A 19,925-nucleotide genomic window follows, 5' to 3' on the forward strand; every position below is an offset into this window, starting at 1 on the left:
AGCAGAGATAGACGTTTTTCTGGAACTGTCTCGCTTTTTTGATGATTCAACGGATGTTGGCAATTTGATCTCTGGTTCCTCTGCCTTTTCTAAAACCAGCTTGAACAGCTGGAAGTTCACGGTTCACGTATTGTTGAAGTATGGCTTGGAGAAATTTGAGCATTACTTTGCTAGCATGTGAGATGGGTGCAATTGTGTGGTAGTTTCAGTATTCTTTGGCATTGCCTTTCTTTGGGATTGGAATGAAAACTGACTTCCATTCCTGTGGCCACTGCTGAGTTTTCCAAATTTGCTGGCATATTGAGTGCAGCACTTTCACAGCATCATCTTTGAGGATTTGAAATAGCTCAACTGGAATTCCATCACCTCCACTAGCTTTGTTCGTAGTGATACTTCCTAAGGCCCACTTGACTTCACATTTCAGGATGTCTGACTCAAGATGAGTGATTATTGCGATTATCTGGGTCATGAAGATCTTTTTTATATAGTTCTTCTGTGTATTCTTGCCACCTCCTCTTAATATTTTCTGCTTCTGTTAGGTCCATACAATTTCTATCCTTTATCAAGCCCATCTTTGTATGAAATGTTCCCTTGGTATCTATAATTTTCTTGAAGAGATCTCTAGTCTTTCCCATTCTGTTTTTTTTTTTTTTCCTCTATTTCTTTGCACTGATCACTGAGGAAGGCTTTCTTATCTCTCCTTGCTATTCTTTGGAACTCTGCACTCAAATGGGTATATCTTTCCTTCTCTCCTTTGCCTTTGGCTTCTCTTCTTTTCATAGCTATTTGTAAGGTCTCCTCAGGCAATCATTTTGCCCTTTTGCATTTCTTTTTCTTGGGGATGGTCTTGATCATTGCCTCCTGTACAATGTCATGAACCTCTTTACATAGTTCTTCAGGCACTCTGTCTATCAGATCTAATCCCTTGAATTTATTTGTCATTTCCACTGTATAATAGTAAGGAATTTGAATTAAGTCATATCTGAATGGCCTAGTGGTTTTTCCTACTTTCTTCAATTTAAGTCTGAATTTGGCAATAAGTTCATGATCTGAGCCACAGTCAGCTCTCAGTCTTGTTTTTGCTGACTGTATAGAGTGTCTCCATCTTTGGCTGCAAAGAATATAATCAGCCTGATATCAGTATTGACCATCTGGTGATGTCCATGTGTAGAGTCTTCTCTTTTGTTTTTGGAAGAGGGTGTTTGCTATGACCAGTGCGTTCTCTTGGCAAAACTCTATTAGCCTTTGCCCTGCTTCATTCTGTACTCCAAGGGCAAATTTGCCTGTTACTCCAGGTATCTCCTGACTTCCTACATTTGCATTCCAGTCCCATAGAATGAAAAGGAAATCTATTTTGGGTGTTTGTTCTAGAAGGTCTTGTGGGACTTCATAGAACTGTTCAGCTTCAGCTTCTTCAGCATTACTGGTTGGGACATAGACTTGGATTACCGTGATATTGAATGGTTTGCCTTGGAAACAAACAGAGATCATTCTGTCGTTTTTGATAGTGCATCCAAGTACTGCATTTCAGACTCTTTTGTTGACTATGATGACTACTCCTTTTCTTCTAAGGGATTCTTGCCCACAGCAGTAGATATAATGTTCATCTGAATTAAATTCACCCCTTCCAGTCCATTTTTGTTCACTGATTCCTAAAATGCCGATGCTCACTCTTGCCCTCTCCTATTTGACCACTTCCTATTTGCCTTGATTCATAGACCTGACATTCCAGGTTCCTATGCAATATTGCTCTTTACAGCATCGGATTTTATATCCATCACCAGTCACATCCCCAACTAAGTGGTTTTTTTTACTTTGCCTACGTCTGTTCATTCTTTCGGGAGTTATTTCTCCACTGATCTCCAGCAGCATATTGGGCACCTATCAAACTGGGGAATTCATCTTTCAGTGTCCTAACTTTTTGCCTTTTCATTCTGTTCATGGGGTTCTCAAGGCAAGAATACTGAAGTGGTTTGCCATTCCCTTCTCCTGTGGACTACGTTTTGCTAGAATCCTCCACCATGACCTGTCCATCTTGGATGGCTCTAAACAGCATGGCTCATACTTTCATTGATTCAGGCATTTATTAAAAAGTTGCAAAAATAATTCATAAACTATGAAAGTAAAACATACCAAATGCTCATAAATGAGTGTTTTTTTAAAAAAAAATCTACACAAAATGAAGATATTTAGGAGATTAGAGAGAAGGTGATATAGAAGTTTTATCACTTTTATAATAGGCAGCTGCATATTGAAAAACAAATTATTAAAACAGAAAATAATAATAAAATAAAAAATTCAAGAAAACTTTCCTGAAGTAAGACTTGAATGGGTGTACTACATACATGCAGAAATGAAGTAGAATGGTCAGTATGGAATCTATTCTAATAACACAATTGGACATTAAAAAATAATAAATTATTTGGAAATTCAGAAATAAGACCAACACCCATTGGAAAAGAAAGAGTTTGTCATTAAACTTTCTGACAGTAGTGCTTCTTGTAAGAAGAAAATGCAGTGAAATATTTAAGTGAAAGAAAGAAAATATGAGTTGAGTGTTTTATATCTAGCTATATTTAAGTTAAATTATTAGGGCCTTTTACTTTCCTGGCAGCTCAGACAGTAGAGAATCTGCCCACAATGCAGGAGACCTGGGTGTAATTCCTGGGTAGGTAAGATTCCCTGTAGAAGGGAATGGTTACCCACTCCAGTATTCTTGCCTAGAGAATTCCATTGACAGAGGAGCCTGGAAGGCTACAGCCCATGGGGTTGCAAAGAGTCAGACATGACTGAACCACTCACACTTTTTTTATTTGGGCCTCACACAAACTTTGATTAATGCACAAGAACACAGGAAATGGTGTTCCTGTGAGCCTACTCTGGGAAATCTGCTAGAGAACAAGCTACAGAAAACAAAATGATTGATTATCTTATTGGTATTGATAGGGGTTAAACACCATTACTTCAAATTAGATGTGTGGGAAAAGAAAATAAATAAAACACACATCACAGTAGAAAATATAAAAACAGTAGTATTCTTTTTTTAAAGGAAACTAAGGATATTATGTTAAGTAGCAGTAATCATTAGAACAAGACTTGGCTATCTCTTGGTACTGAGGATTTTTTCTTTTTTCAATTTACAGAGAGTAATAAGGGTATTCTGATAAGTTTTAAGAGTTTTTATCTTAAAGAGATACATATTGAAATATTTACAGAGGAACTATTATGTCTCTGTCCTGTTTCAAAATAATGGTGTGAGACTATAAATGAAAGGTTTCCTAAGGCTCAACCAAGTTGGTTAGTTGATATGTTGAGGTTTATTATAATAGTTTGTAATATTATTTATGTTTGAAAGTTCCCTACTGAAAGATTAAAATGTTTTAAACACTGTTAATGTCAAATTTTGGAAATGTGTTCTAAAAATGTTTATACTTTATTAATTTGTATTTAAATACTATATTGTTTTCTAGCATAGTTGTAAAACTTACTCTGAAAAGTATTTCATTAATAAATTCTTAGTAAAGAAATTACAATAAAATACTTCTTTTGAAATTTAATACTTCAAAATTAAATTTATTCTGTTTATTACCTTTATTCAGAGTAGAGTTAAAGATAATAGAGTTGTTGATTCTAAAGAAGCGATGAACCTTTAAATGATTAATTAACTTCAATTTACATAATGTTCTTATTATATGCATAGTAAATGAGTAGAGTTTGATTATAGGTCATTAACCGTTATTAATAAGTGAAATTATGTTAGAAATACTACTTGGGTTTGTATTTCAGACTCAAGAAACAAAGGTCAGTCATGAAACGTTAATAACAATATTCAAAGCATTAGGCATTAAAGTAACATTTAGCTTTCAGGCTTCACAAATTTCTGAGAGGATAATTCATGAATTTGCTAACTGGTCTCACTCTGCATGAATGTAGGGCGCATATAAGTATACATGAGTATATAAGCTAAGCTTTTATTAGTCTCAGATTTCCATTTAAATTACAGTAATGAGAACTAGTTTATTATACCCACATATAAGACATCAATATGTTTTTATTCCTAGAAATCAGGCCTATTTCTTGCAAAATGCTAGGTTCTACAACTTCAATTCTTTCAAAGAAAGATGACAGATGGTTTTCAATTAAGTTTTACATTTATTTTTATTTGCAATAGGCAGCGTATGTTATGTAATTTAGAACTATTCTAACCTTTCAACTCCTGGTTTAGTCAATTCAATCTACAATTTGAGGCATTCTCTATATTTTCTAAAAATGCAATTGCCTCCAGTTAAAGATTTTAGAAATTCAAATAACTGGACTGCTACTTTTAAACAATTTACTTATCTAGTGATGAGTAATCACTGAAGACCATTTAATGCCTTTAATTTCAAAGACACACTATATATAATCTGATTTTTCCAGTGATTTGGTTGTGCTTTTACAAACAACTGTGCAGGCCTCTACATTAGACCAGTGAGTGAGATTTGAGATAAATGAACAGATGATTATTTTATGATCATATGTTTAATTACAAACTGATACGGAACATTCTGTAGTACATCTTTTGCTCTTACTCCCACTTTGTTCACTTTTCTCTTACACTGCTGGGGTGCTCTCTCTCTATCTGGCATTCATATGAAGACTCTTGCTCTGTCTCAGGGTCTCTTCCTGTTTCCTCTTTCCTCTTTTAAGTTGCTGACTGATGGAATGCTGTGAGAGTATGTCCACAAGTGGGCTCAGAGTAAAATGTAAATATTTTATTACTTGTTTTGCACTTTACATCTTCTCTGGGCATGTATCTGTTAGTGGTTAAATTAAATCTGGTTTTCTTGGCTTTTCTGGATTCTAAAAAAGTTTCCCATTCTTTATAATAGTTGATATACAATAATGTTAAGTGACAAAAAGATGGATTGTTTAACTTGCAAAGATGTATAATCTCAATCAATGGAAAAGAACAGTGTTTATCCCATTATCGGGCTTCCCTGGTGGCTCAGATGGTAATTGCCTGCAATGCAGGAGACCCAGGTTTGATCCCTGGGTCTGGAAGATCCCCTAGAGAAGAAAATGGCAACCCACTCAATATTCTTGCCTGGAGAATTCCATGGACAGAGGAGCCTGGCAGGCTACAGCCCATGGGGTCAGAAAGAGCTGGACATGACTGAGGAAATAACACTCCTCACTTACAGTTCTGGGCACACAGTGAGCACTTAACAAAGGAGAGTTGTTGCTATGCTGCTAAGTCACCTCAGTCGTGTCCGACTCTGTGCGACCCCATAGACGGCAGCCCACCAGGCTCTGCTGTCCCTGGGATTCTCCAGGCAAGAACACTGGAGTGGGTTGCCATTTCCTTCTCCAATGCATGAAAGTGAAAAGTGAAAGTGAAGTCGCTCAGTCGTGCCTGACTCTTAGCGACCCCATGGACTGCAGCCTACCAGGCTCCTCCATTGACGGGATTTTTCAGGCAAGAGTACTGGAGTGGGGTGCCATTGCCTTCTCCGGTTGTTGCTATAAATAAGCTTAAAATCTGAGAAAAAAGTCCTTTGTCAAGCCATGCGTCTTGATTACAGTAATTACAGCATTTCATGTATTCTCTCCTCACTATCCTATTCCATTATCAGTAACATCTCTCAGAATCTATGCTGGCCCTCTTCATAAATTGGCTTTTACTCAGTTTTCTGTATACATAAACTATATTACACTGAAATGCTGAAGAAAGATTTTGGAGACAAAAGATAGCTTAAATCTACCACTTTTCATTTACTGACAGTGATATTTTTTAAAAAATCACTTAACCTTTTCTTGTCTTTGTAAAATGGGAATAATAAATCTCATTTCCTAGAAATGGATGTGAATTAAATATAACGCTATGTATAAATTATAATAAATGTTAGTCATTCTTTTTGAGATGCATTTCCCTCTGCTCTCAGAAAATACAAAGTACCAGAAGCCACACAATTCAGGGAATGTATAATAATCCTGTGCCCATTAAAAATATACACTCCAAGCCTTCATAGCATGATTAAGAATTTTTTTTAAATGAAACATATACTGACAATGAGAGCATTTCAATAAGATTGTACAAAATTTGAAAATATTGTGTTATTACCTTGACATTTAAGGAGTATGAAATCATTCTCTGCATTGTCATACTGTTGTTTTTTTAGTGGCTAAGTCGTGTTTGACTGTTTGCAACGCTATAGACTATATCCCACCATGCTCTTCTGTCCATGGGATCTTTCCAGGCAGGAATACTGGAGTGGGTTGCCATTTCCTTCTGCAGGGGTCTTCCCAACCCAGCGATCAAACCTGTGTCCCCTGCATCGGCAGGTGGATTCTTCACTTCTGAACCAGTGGGGAAGCCTGAATGGCCATTTATCAATTCTTAAAGTGAATGAGCAATCATCTTCAAGTGTTAATGAACATTCTGCAATCTCCACGGAGGATTTTATTTTAGATATTTGTATTTCATTAGAAAATAAGTAAAAACACCATAAAATTCTTGTAAAATTCTTAAGTAATACAACTTACTTTTTGAAGGAACTCGGAGATTGGCGAGGACCACTTCCAGGGAATCAGCTTGAACTCGAAGTACATAGTTTGTCCTTGTTTCATAATCCAGAGGGGCATTCACGTAGATTACTCCTGTGATGTTATTGATTCCAAACTTATCTAGAATCAAAATACAATTCCTTGGTCACTCTCTTCATAATATAAGGGAAAATAATTCTCTTTAAAAATCACTGTGATTTTTAAAATACATATAATAAGAGTAACACATTAAAGTGACAAAATTAAGGCTTTGGGAAACTCTGTTTCAGCTCTAGAAATTATCAACATCAGTGTTTCTCTAAATGCATGGTTTGAAATTCTAGGGTTTTTTTGCAATTCTCCTGGAAACTGATGTTTCTCTGGTCAATTAAGTCTGTGAAACAATGTATACTACATTCCTCACCATAGATACACATTATCTTCTACCATAGCAAATGCTTCTAGAAATCTTGTTTTAAAGAAATCCCCTTAATTTTGTTTAAGCAAGTATTTTATGATGCTGTCGGATTATTATACTTTTTATGATTTAATATATCTTATTATCCTGCAGATTTAGTGTTCTGCTAGGAACATGAGGGAACAAACATAATTTAATATGTTAGTTATGTTAAAATATTATTTATTATTTTAAATATCTTAAAATATTTGGCCCTGAAGTTTATTTTTTAGAATAAAGTTGATCATACATATTTGAGTGAGGAGCAGAGCACATTGGCAAACTTTATAATATCCTACCTCTTTCACTCTCTTTTCCTCACTTTAATTTTCTCTACTGCATTTACAACTGCCTAAATACTATATATTCATTAGCTTGATCATTGTTATTGTCTAGCTCCTCTTATTGGATTGTTAAATTCTACAATGATGACAATGATGTGTGTACTCAGTTGTGTCCAACTCTTTTGCAACCCCATGGACTGCAGCTCACCAAGCTCTTCTGTCCATGGAATTTTCCAGGCAAGAATACTGGAAGGGGTTGCCATTTTCTTCTCCAGAGGATTTTCCCAACCCAGGGATCAAAACTGTGGCTCCTGCTGCATCTCATGCATTGCAGACAGATTCTTTACCACTGAGACACTATTTTGTTCACTTCTTTCTCTTTAATTGCTGGAAGGTACTGAGTACATAAGTTCTCAATAGGATTAGTAGACTAAATTGACAAGCAAATGAATTGAATGTAAAAAGAATCATTGTGGTGGAGTGAGGGTAATAAGTAGAACCATCTGTCTATATTCAAGGAAGAGAACAGATAAAATCAAAGAGAAAAGTCATAAGAACAAATTGAGAAAACCATAGCTTCAGTCAGATGTAAGCTTAAGGCAAAAGGAAAGTCAGTAATATTTAGGGATGAGGCATAACAGCACAGGTGAAACAAAGAAAGTCAATAATAAAAGTACAATATTTAGCACTTGCTTTAGGGGCAATAACTTTAGTAATGGTTGGTCACTGAAATACTTTTTTTTATAAAAGTTGAAAACAACTTTCATAATTTCCTTGCAAACTGCTTTACAATATTAACATCTCCTAATTTAATATTGAAATGCATGTGTTTATGAAACATATATTAGCTTTTTTTTTTTTAACCACCTACAACATTCCAGGCTATTTAACTCATAAAAGGGAAAACCAGAGGACAACTAACTGTGGGTAATAGGGAAAAAAATAATCAATATGCTAATATAAAACTGAGTCACAAACTTATTCCCATAGGCAAGCAAGCCAATCTGTTCTCTATGAAAAGTGATTGGTAGATAAAATCAAACTATTTATTTACTTACAACTGTTGATTGTATGTTTGCTTTACTGAGGAATCACACAAAATGCACATGACTTTTATCATGCATGTGGCTCTTTGGTCATCCACAGTTATTTTTGTTCCTAAAATATCTTCAGGATTAGCTAAGGTATGACATGGGTTAAGGGTTATAGATGGCACAGAACAGTGGTAAGAGACTACTATAGGCAATGATTATGACCAAAAGCTGAAAGCACATATGCATTAATTTTGAATAAATGTCATTAAATATCCTTAAATCAGGGGGAGGTGAAGGCTTTCAGAACAGGATATTGAGTATTCCCCTATTGGAAATTAATAGCCTTTGTCAATATAACTGGATTTTTAATCAGGTTTAACTCATAATTACATTTAAGTTAGACATACCTTACTAGAAAGATAAACAGTAATGAAATCTGAAATTTATTCCCAATCTAAGCTTATTGTTTTATGATGAAAAGTGTTAGTCACTCAGTTGTGTCCAACTCTGTGCAACCCCATGGACTATAGCTTACCAGGCTTCTCTGTCCATGGAATTCTCTAGGCAAGAATACTGGAATGAGTTGCCATTTGACTAAACATATACTCACCCTCTTCATTTCCTGCAACAATGGAGTATACAATGCTCTGATTGATGGCTGCAGCAGAAATTACACCCACCATAGTCCCTCTGGTTGCAAGTTCACTTACTGGAGGAGGTCTGCAGGGTGTAAGAGAAGATAATTTATTTTTATTGTCCATTTCCTCATGATGGAGCTTTGTATTTAAGAATAGAATATGTTAATTTTGTGTTTGATATTATTTGAATAATACTATTTTTGAACATTTCAACAAAATACCATATTCAGACCCTAGGCCTAACAAACTGTGTTCAAAATTATGCAATATTCTTCATTAAGAATGTCTTGTCGTCTGTACATTACTGCTTCAGCATCTCCAAAAAAATGCATAAAATTCATTTTGGTTGTCTCTGAAACAACTTCTGAATAGAATCCAATAGGTAGATACAACTTGCTGTCTCAAGTTGCTGAAGAAAAATATGGCTTTTATGTTGGTAATATTAGCATATTTAAGCAAACGACCTTCAGTTTCTTTCTAGTCAAGTCCTTATCCTTGCTCTACTATAAAACTTCAACTGTCCTAAAAGTATTTGAAGGGCTGACATCATAAAATTAATATTTTTTTGACTTCACTTATTTTACTTAATTTTAACCATATTATGCCCCCATACAGTGATACTTAATTTTATTTATTTAAAACATTTTATTGAACTATAGTTGATTTACAATGTTATGTTAACTTCTGCTACACGTAAAAGTAACTCATTATACATATATAGTCTTTTTCATGTTATTTTCCATTAGAATTTATTATAGGATATGGAATATAGTTCTCTGTGTTACATAGTAGGACCTTGTTCTTTATTCATTGTGTAGATAGTAATTTGCATGATACTTAATTTAAAAAATATGTTTTCAACAACATACTATCTCATATTCTAAATCTCCATTTTATTTTACAATATTGGTCACTGCAACTAGGCTATTAGAACTTTATCTTCATAAACCAATGAAAATAATCTCTCTTTTATAATTCAAAGATACTTATATCATCCAGCATCAACAGATTAAGAAAATTCTTAAACATAAAGTTCTGAATCTTGTTATAGCCCAATAAATCTATCTAAAGCCATCTGATTTCTATAAGATTTAGCCTCTTTTCTCAAACTGATAAGATAAATCCTACTGTCACTCTTTCATGTGGCCTTTTATCTTTCAGTACTTACTCTTTCAATATTATCCTTCATTTTTATCACCATCTTCTGAGTTCTTCTAATCTAGATTACATTACACAATTATATATTGTACTTAATGAAGCCTTTTATAACAAATTCTGAGTTACCAATATAGTATGAAAAATTAATTACATACAATCCTTCATAAACATCTTGTCCAAAATATTGTGTTCTTTACCACTGTACTCCATATACTTGACAGACTCAGTTCAGTTCAGTTCAGTCACTCAGTCGTGTCCGACTCTCTGCGACCCCATGAATTGCAGCACGCCAGGCCTCCCTGTCCATCACCAACTCCCAGAGTCCACCCAAACCCATGTACATCGAGTCAGTGATGCCATCCAACCATCTCATCCTCTGTCGTCCCCTTCTCCTCCCGTCCCCAATCCTACCCAGCATTAGGGTCTTTTCCAATGAGTCAACCCTTCGCATGAGGTGCCCAAAGTATTGGAGCTTCAGCTTCAACATCAGACCTTCCAATGAACACCCAGGATTGATCTCCTTTAGGATGGATTGATTGGATCTCCTTGCAGTCCAAGGGACTCTCAAGAGTCTTCTCCAACACCACAGTTCAAAAGCATCAATTCTGCGGCGCTCAGCTTTCTTCACCGTCCAACTCTCACATCCATACATGACCACTGGAAAAACCATAGCCTTGACTAGACGGACTTTTGTTGGCAAAGTAATGTCTCTGCTTTTAAACATGCTATCTAGGTTGGCCATAACCTTCCTTCCAAGGAGTAAGCTTCTTTTAATTTCATGGCTGCAGTCACCATCAGCAGTGATTCTGGAGCCCAAAAAAGTAAAGTCTGACACTGTTTCCACTGTTTCCCCATCTATTTCCCATGGAGTGATGGGACCAGATGCCATGATCTTAGTTTTCTGAACGTTGAGCTTTAAGCCAACTTTTTCACTCTCCTCCTTCACCTTCATCAAGAGGCTCTTTAGTTCTTCTTCACTTTCTGCCATAAGGGTGGTGTCATCCGCATATCTGAGGTTATTGATATTTCTCCCGGCAATCTTGATTCCAGCTTGTGTTTCTTCCAGCCCAGCGTTTCTCATGATGTACTCTGCATATAAGTTAAATAAGCAGGGTGACAATACACAGCCTTGACGTACTCCTTTTCCTATTTGGAACCAGTCTGTTGTTCCATGTCCAGTTCTAACTGTTGCTTCCTGACCTGCATACAGGTTTCTCAAGAGACAGGTCAGATGGTCTGGTATTCCCATCTCTTTCAGAATTTTCCACAGTTTATTGTGATCCACACAGTCAAAGGCTTTGGCATAGTCAATAAAGCAGAAATAGATGTTTTTCTGGAACTCTCTTGCTTTTTTGACAGACTAAAATTACCTAAATGTAAAGTGACCTATCTTACAGATAACTGTTATAGCATCTAATGGTGGTCCACATCTCCACTGCATGGTCAATAACTATTTCTTGATAAAGTGTAAGAACTAATCTGTTTAATTTTAATAAAATTAAATGTATCCATTTATTTACTTGTTTAATTTTACTTCTCTGCATACTTTCTGTCTTCCTTTTTAATAGCATCCAGGTATAGTTTTGGATAACGACATCTCCTTAATTATTAGTCTAACTGTTTTGGGTAGAACTGACTGACTTGTCCGACATGAATTTGAGAAAGCTCCGGGAATTGGTGATGGACAGGGAAGCCTGGCATCCTGCAGTCCATGAGATCCCAAAGAGTTGGACAGGACTGAGCGACTGAACTGAACTGACCAAATCCCCAGGGTATATGCATAGACACATTACCCAGTTCTGGCTAATGAGGGCATTTTATGTTTATTGCTCATGTTCATGTGTGATAAATGTCTCATGCAAACCCAATGAAAGTCTTGACCAAGAATGATACTGTAACCAATAAAACATACACACACACACAAATTTTGTTGTTGTTGGCTAGAATTTTAATGTTTGTCCCTATAAGAAGTTTCTTGTTAATAATACCAACACAAATAGAATAACTAAATATTGAAAATATATCCACTACACTTTGATTAGTATTCTAAATGCTGTTATACTTGAAGCTCGATAAACTCATCATTTCAGTTACTATTTGTAAAACAAAATTCTCCTGCATTTCTCCTTATATCTAGTATTTCAGTCCCTTGAAATTAAGAGTTCCAAGTAATTTAAAAAAATGTTTGGATAAAAAAAGGATACATTCACCTAAGTAGGCACTTTTAAAGAAAGTTATCTGATATAACATAATTTTATTTTATAAGCAATTCATCTAGACATTGTCACAGTGTCACTTCAGTGAAATAAGGGTGACTTTTGTAACCTTGAACCTAAAATGACAGTTGTCTACCACAAAAAAGAAAGGCACTTAGAAAAGTGACACTAAGATTTTTTTGATGGACTAATTTGATTATGAATAGAAATCTTTTGTATGATATTGTGGATTATAAACAGACATTGAGACTAATTGCTATTTGCCACATTGGCTTGTGGTTGACCTCAGTGATTGTAAAATCATTAAACCTGGAAAGGATTAAAATTAGAGACCTATGGAAACACAGTATGATCCACCATAATCTTCCACCTTGGTAGTCCTACCCTTGTGTATCCCTTTCTTCTTGTTGGAGGGGCAGACTGTGACTTGTCTCTAATGAACCGAATATAGCAAAGAAGATGGGATGTCACTTCAGTGATTATGTTACATAAGATTAAAACTTTTCATTCTTGCTAGTAGACTCTGACTACCTCCCTTGCTGGATTTAATGAAGCAAGTGGCCATGTGAGATGGTGAGTTCTGACCAATAATCAGCAAGCAACTGAGACCCTCACTCCAATATCCATGTGGAACTGAATCCAATCAACAAAAGCATAAGCTTGGAGTTGGACCATTCTCTTGTTAAGCCTATGTGAGATTCTAGCCCCAGACAACATTCTGACTAAAACCTGTGTAAGAACATGAAACAGAGGACACAGATAACACATTCTTGATCTACAGAAACTTAAAGATGCTAAGTGTGTTGTTTTAATCCATTACATTTTTTTTCAAGAATTGAAAATATTTTTTTTATGTATAACAAAAGCTCCAAATGATACCAACAGTCCATATGAGGCTGGCCTGGATGGGAGGCTGGGTCTCATGTTGCACCTTATAGGTAAGTACACATTCAGACTCCTGCACTGAGACATTCAACAAATGCAAGCTTTCCAAGGTGTAGGTCCCATCACTATTCTGCTTGGACAGGGGTTTCACAGCTCCCTTGAACATATGGCAGTTCTTCAACCAGCTGAGATGCACATTCTGTGGATAAAATCTCTGCATATGGTAGATAACTGTCACCCTGTCCAAGGAGTGTGAAGACTGGGACATAGTCACTGTAGAGGGGACTGTCACAGCCCAGAGAAAGCAGAAAATTACCATAGGAAGTTCACCATAGGAACCAGCAAGCTCCCTAAAGATAGGGGTCCTCTGCCCAGGGCCTGCCACAGAGGAGTTAGGTATTGGTTAACAAATACATGCACAAGTATGTGCATGAGTGAATGCATGCTTGGATGGAAGCAAGGAGTGGTGAAGCCATCTTAATCTTTCCTTTCTTTTCTACTGTGAACATTCAATAGAAAAAATGAACCTGAATTTCATGTAAGAATCTTTGAATCAGCTGACTTACTCTACAACTTGATGAAGATTCCTAACCTCTAATTTTTTTTTTTGATGCTTTTATTGAAGGATAATTGCTTTACAGAATTTTGTTGTTTTCTGTCAAATCTCAACATGAATCAGCCATAGTTACCCTCCCTTTTGAACCTGCCTTCCATCTCACTCTCCATCCACCCCTCTAGGTTGATACAGAGCCCCTGTTTGAGTTTCCTGAGCCATATAGCAAATTCCCATAGGCTATCTACTTTACATATAGTAATGTAAGTTTCCATGTTACTCTTTCCATACATCTCACCCTCTCCTCCCCTCTCCCCATGTTCATAAGTCTGTTCTCTATGTCTGTTTCTCCACTGCTTCCCTGTAAATAAATTCTTCAGTACCATTTTTCTAGATTCCATATATATGTATTAGAATATGAAATTTATCTTTCTCTTTCTGATTCACTTCACTCTGTATAATAGGTTCTATGTTCAGACACCTCATTAGAACAGACTCAAATGCATTCCTTTTTATGGCTGAGTCATACTCCATTGTGTATATGTACCAATGGAGTTGTATGAGCATATGTACAATGAGTTGTATGAGCTGCTTGTATATCTTGGAAATTAATCCTTTGTCACTTGTTTCATATGCTATTTTCTCCCATTCTGAGGGTTTTCTTTTCACCTTGATTAGTTTCCTTTGCTGTGCAAAAGCTTGTAAGTTTAATCAGGTCCCACTTGTTTACTTTTATTTTTATTTCCTTTACTCTAGGAAGTGGGTCAGAGAGGATCTTGCTTTGATTTATGTCATCGAGTGTTCTGCCTATGATTTCCTCTAAGAGTTTCAAAGTTTATGGTCTTACATTTAGGTCTTTAATCCATTTTGAATTTATCTTTGTGTGTGGTGTTAGGAAGTGTTCTAATTTCATTCTTTTACTCATAGCTGTCCAGTTTTCCCAGCACCATTTATTGAAGAGGCTGTCTTTGTCCCATTGTATATTCTTGCCTCCTTTGTCGACAATAAGGTACCCATAGGTGTATGGGTTTATTTTTGGGCTTTCTATATTGTTTTATTGGTCTATATTTCTGTTTTGGTGCCAGTACCATACTGTCTTGATGACTGTATCTTTGTAGTATAATCTGAAGTCAGGAAGGTTGATACCTCCAGCTCCATTCTTCTTTCTCAAGACTGCTTTGGCTATTCAGGGTCTTTTGTGTTTCCATATGAATTGTGAATATTTTTGTTCTAGTTCTGTGAAAAATGTCATTGGTAATTTAATAGAGATCACATTGAATCTGTAGATTGCACTTGGTAGTATAGTAATTTTCACAATATTGATTTTTTTCTACCCAGGAACATGGAATATCTCTCCATCTGTTTATGTTGTCTTTGATTTATTTCATTAGTGTCTTTTAATTTTCTGTGTACACTTCTTTTGTCTTCTTAGGAAGTTTAATCCTAAATATTTAATTATTTTTGTTGCAAGGTGAATGGGATTGATTCCTTAATTTCTCCTTCTGATTTTTAATTGTTCATATATAGAAATGCAAGTGATTTCTGTGTACTGATTTTGTATCCTGCAACTTTGCTAAATTCACTGATTACCTCTAGTAATTTTCTGATACTATCTGTAGGGTTTTCTATCTACAGTATCATGCCATCTACAAACAGTGAGAGATTCATTTCTTCTTTTCTGATGTGAATTCCTTTTATTTTTATTTTTTTTCTCTGATTGCTGTAGCCAGGACATCCAGAATTATGTTGAATAATAGTGGTGAAAGTGTACACCCTTGTCTTGTTCCTGATCTTAAGGGGAATGCTTTCAGTTTTTCACCATTGAGAATAATGTTTGCTGTAGGCTTATCATATATAGCCTTTACTATGTTGAGGTAGGTTCCTTCTATGCCCATTTTTTGAAGACTTTCAATCATAAATGAGTGTTGAATTTTGTCAAAGGCTTTTTTTCTGCATCTATTGAGATTATCATATGGTTTTATCTTTCAATGTGTTAATATGGTGCATCACATTGATTGATTTGAATATATTGAAGAATCCTTGCACTCCTGGAATAAACCCAACTTGATCATGGTGTATGAGCTTTTTGATGTGTTGCTGAATTCTGTTTCTAACATTTTGTTGAGGATTTTTGCATCTATGTTCACCAGTGATATTGGCCTGTAGGTTTCTTTCTTTGTGTTGTCTTTGTCTGGTTTTGGTATCAGGGTGGTGGTGGCCTGGTAGAATAAGTTTGAATGTGTTCCTTCCTTTGCAGTTTTTTGAAAGAATTTTAGAAGGATAGGCATTAACTCTTCTTTCAGTGTTTAGTAGAATTCTCCCGTGAAGCCATCTGGTCCTGGGCTTTTGTTTTGGGGGAGATTTTTTTTATCACAGCTTCAATTTCAGTGCTTGTAATTGGGTTGTTCATAATTTCTATTTCTTCCTGCTTCAGTCTTAGAAGACTGAACTTTTATAAGAATCTGTCCATTTCTTCCAGGTTATCCATTTTATTGCGAAGATTGAACTTTTCTAAGAATCTGTCCATTTCTTCCAGGTTATCCATTTTATTGCCATATAGTTGTTCATAATAGTCTCTTACAATCCTTTGTATCTCTTCATTGTCTGCTGTAACCTCTCCTTTTTCATTTCTAATTTTGTTGATTTGATTCTTCTCTCTTTTTTTCTTGATGAGTCTGGCTAAAGTTTTGTCAATTTTGTTTATCTCCTCAAAGAACCAGCTTTTAGTTTTATTAATCTTTACTATTGTTTCTTTCATTTCTTTTTCATTTATTTGTTCTTGGATCTTTATGATTTCTTTCCTTCTACTAATTTTGGGTTTGTTGTTGTTGTTTGTTTGTTTGTTTTTCTTTTTCCAGTTGTTTTAGGTGTAAAGTTAGGTTGTCTATTCGATATTTTTCTTGTTGCTTGAGGTAGGATTGTGTTGCTATAAACTTCCCTCCTAGAACTCCTTTTGCTGCATCCCATAGGTTTTGAGTTGTCATGTTTTCATTGTCATTTGTTTCTAGAATTTTTTTGATTTCCCTTTTGATTTCTTCAGTAACCTGTTGGCTATTTGGAAATGTGTTGTTTAATCTCCATGTGTTTGTGTTTCTTACAGTTTTTTTTTTTTTTTTAATTCTTGTAATTGATATCTAGTCTCACAGCATTGTGGTTGGAAAAGATGCTTGATATGATTTCCATTTTCTTAAATTTACTGAGGTTTGATTTGTGATGTGGTCCAGGAGAGATGTGGTCTCTCCTGGAGAATGTTCCATGTGCACTTGAGAAGAAGGTGTATTCTTCTGCATTTGGATGGAATGTCCTGAAGACATTGAGATCCATCTCATCTAATGTGTCATTTAAGACTTGCATTTTCTTATTAATTTTCTGTTTTGATGATCTATCCATTGGTGTGAGAGGAGTGTTAAAGTCTCCTACTATTATTGTGTTGGTGCCAATTTCTCCTTTTATGTCTGTTAGTGTTTGTCTTATGTATTGAGGTGCTCCTATGTTGGGTGCATAGACATTTACAATTGTTATTTCTTCCTCTTGTATTGATCCCTTGACCATTATGTAGTGTCCTTCCTTATCTCCTGTAGTCTTTATTTTACAGTCTGATATGAGAAGGGCTACTTCAGCTTTCTTTTGTTTCCCATTTGCATGGAATATATTTTTCCATCCTCTCACTTTCAGTCTATATGTGTCTTTAGGTCTGAGTGGGTTTCTTGTAGACAGCATATAAATGGATCTTGTTTTTGTGTCCATTCAGAGAGCCTGTGTCTTTTGGTTGGCACATTTAATGTGTTTACATTTAAATTAATTATTGATATATATGCTCCTATTGCCATTTTCTTAATTGTTTGGGGTTGATTTTGTATATCTTTCTTCTTCCCTAGTATTTCTTGACAATATAAGTCTGTTTAGCATTTGTTGTAAAGCTGGTTTGGTGGTACTGAATTCTCTTAACTTTTGCTTTTTGAAAAGATTTTCATTTCTCTATCAATTTTGACTCCTTGCTGGGTACAGTAATCTTGGTTGTAGATTTTTTCCCTTTCAGTACTTTAAATATATCCTGCCATTCCCTTCTGGCCTGCAGAGTTTCTGCTGAAAGATCAACTGTTAAGTATATGGGGTTTCCCTGTATGTTACTTGTTGCTTCTCCCTTGCTGCTTTTAATATTCTTTCTTCGCATTAGTCTTTGTTAGTTTGATTAGTATGTGTTTTGTTGTGTTTCAACTTGGGCTTATTCTGTATGGGACTCCTTGTACTTCTTGGACTTGATTATTTCCTTTTTCATGTTGGGGAAATTTTCAACTATAATCTCTTCAAATTTTTTCTCATACCCTTTCATTTTCTCTTCTTCTTCTGGGACCCCCATAATTTGAATGTTGATGTGTTTGATATTGTCCCAGAGGTCTCTGAGACTATCCTCAGCTGTTTTCATTCTTTTTACTTTATTCTACTCTTCAGAAGTCATTTCCATCATTTTATCTTCCAGCTCACTGATTCATTCTTCTGCTTCAGATATTCTGCTATTGATTCCTTCTAGAGTATTTTTAATTTCAGTAATTGTGTTGTTTGTCTCTGTATGTTTTTTCTTTAATTCTTCTAGGTCTTTGTTAATTGATTCTTGTATTTTCTCCATTTTGTTTTCAAGGTTTTTGATCATGTTTACTATCATTATTCTGAATTTTTTTTCAGGTAGTTTGCCTATTTCCTCTTCATTTATATGGACTTCTGTGTTTCTTGTTTGTTTCTTCATTTGTGTAGTATTTCACTGCCTTTTCATTATTATTATTATTATTATTTTTAACTTACTGCGTTTGAGGTCTCCTTTTCCCAGGCTTTAAGGTTGAATTATTTCTTCCTTTTGGTTTCTGCCCTCCTAAGGTTGGTCCAGTGGTTTTTGTAAACTTCTTATAGGGTGGGATTTGTGCTGAGTTTTTGTTTGTTTGTTTGTTTTTCCTCTGATGGGCAAGGCTGAGTGAGGTGGTAATCCTGTCCTCTGATGACTGGGTTTGTATTTCTGTTTTGTCTGTTGTTTAGCACACCTGCACAGGGTACTCATGGTGGTTGGGTAATACCGGGTCTTGTATTCAAGTGGTTTCCTTTGTGTGAGTTCTCACTATCTGATACTCCCTAGGGTTAGTTCTCTGGTAATCTAGGGTCTTGGAGTCAGTGCTCCCACTCCAAAGGCTCAGGGCTTCATCTCGAGTTTGGTTCTATATATTCTTTTCCACTGGTCAGGTACTCCTGTCCGCGCTCAGCTGGTGTTCTACACGCACTTCTGTCTGTTTTAATTCATTACATTTGTAGTAGCATTGTTATGGTGCAATAGATATGTAATACACATGGTTTGGATAAAAGAGCAATTATCGTTGACTTATGATAGATCAAATTTCACACAACTTGTTGATATACATTTGTCCTAGTATGATCATTTAAATATGCTGAATTTCTTTTTGTGGAAATAGACACTGTTTACTTATCTATCTTGTTACTATATGAGGTAAGAACTAAATCTTATATTTTCCATAATTAATTTATAACTGGATAGTTGTAAAGTACAGAAATATAAAAAGTCTACGGTTAATTTTCCCTTAGCTTTAACATTATAAAAAATACCATTTCTCATCACAAACTCTAAAAATAAAATATTTTATGCATATTTTTGTACAATCAGGATGAAAATAATTAATACTAGGAAAAAGCTACTAGCATTGTTTCAGAAGGAATTTAAATCTTATGTCCACCACTAAAAACATTTAAATTTCTATTTGTTAGTAAATGTTTAAAACAGATTTACTTCTAGACAAAATATCTCATTAACCTTTGTCATAGTTGTGTCAACACGCTTCTTTCTATCAGAATCAAAACATACTGTAAAAATGCAGTTTTCTCCTGGCTAGAATTAAAAGAACCTTTACAAAAATGAGCATTAGATCACAAAATTTCAACTCTTCTATTTATTGCCAGACAGAGGCCATTTTATTTTTGTTTTATGCCCTAAAAAGTACCAGTTACCTGATGGGGCAAATTGTATGTTCCCTTTGGAGTCACATATAACTTGAATATAAAATGTAGAATATGTGCATGCTTAGTCACTCAGTCCTGTCTGACCTTTTGTGATCTTGTGGACTGTACCCCACCAAGCTAATATGAAATGTAGGAGTTGGTGTAAATCAGGATGCAT

The 19,925-nt window shown here is 35.3% G+C and overlaps 1 protein-coding gene across 14 annotated transcripts in view; it reads right to left on the reverse strand.

The window, feature by feature from the left end:
• Positions 1 to 19,925, reverse strand: part of PCDH15 (protocadherin related 15) — a 797,082-nt gene that overhangs the window by 124,665 nt on the left and 652,492 nt on the right. For all 14 annotated transcript variants that reach the window (XM_081573683.1, XM_081573682.1, XM_081573681.1 and 11 more), the window contains 2 exons: positions 8,911 to 9,020; positions 6,526 to 6,666 (listed from right to left, as the gene is read on the reverse strand). In XM_081573683.1, coding sequence (XP_081429809.1) covers positions 6,526 to 6,666; positions 8,911 to 9,020 — 251 coding nt within the window. The remainder of the gene's footprint in view (positions 1 to 6,525; positions 6,667 to 8,910; positions 9,021 to 19,925) is intronic.

This window comes from Giraffa tippelskirchi, chromosome 2 (genome assembly GCF_054371585.1).
Source record: "Giraffa tippelskirchi isolate mGirTip1 chromosome 2, T2T-mGirTip1v1.2.pri, whole genome shotgun sequence".
NCBI classification, from domain to species: domain Eukaryota; kingdom Metazoa; phylum Chordata; class Mammalia; order Artiodactyla; family Giraffidae; genus Giraffa; species Giraffa tippelskirchi.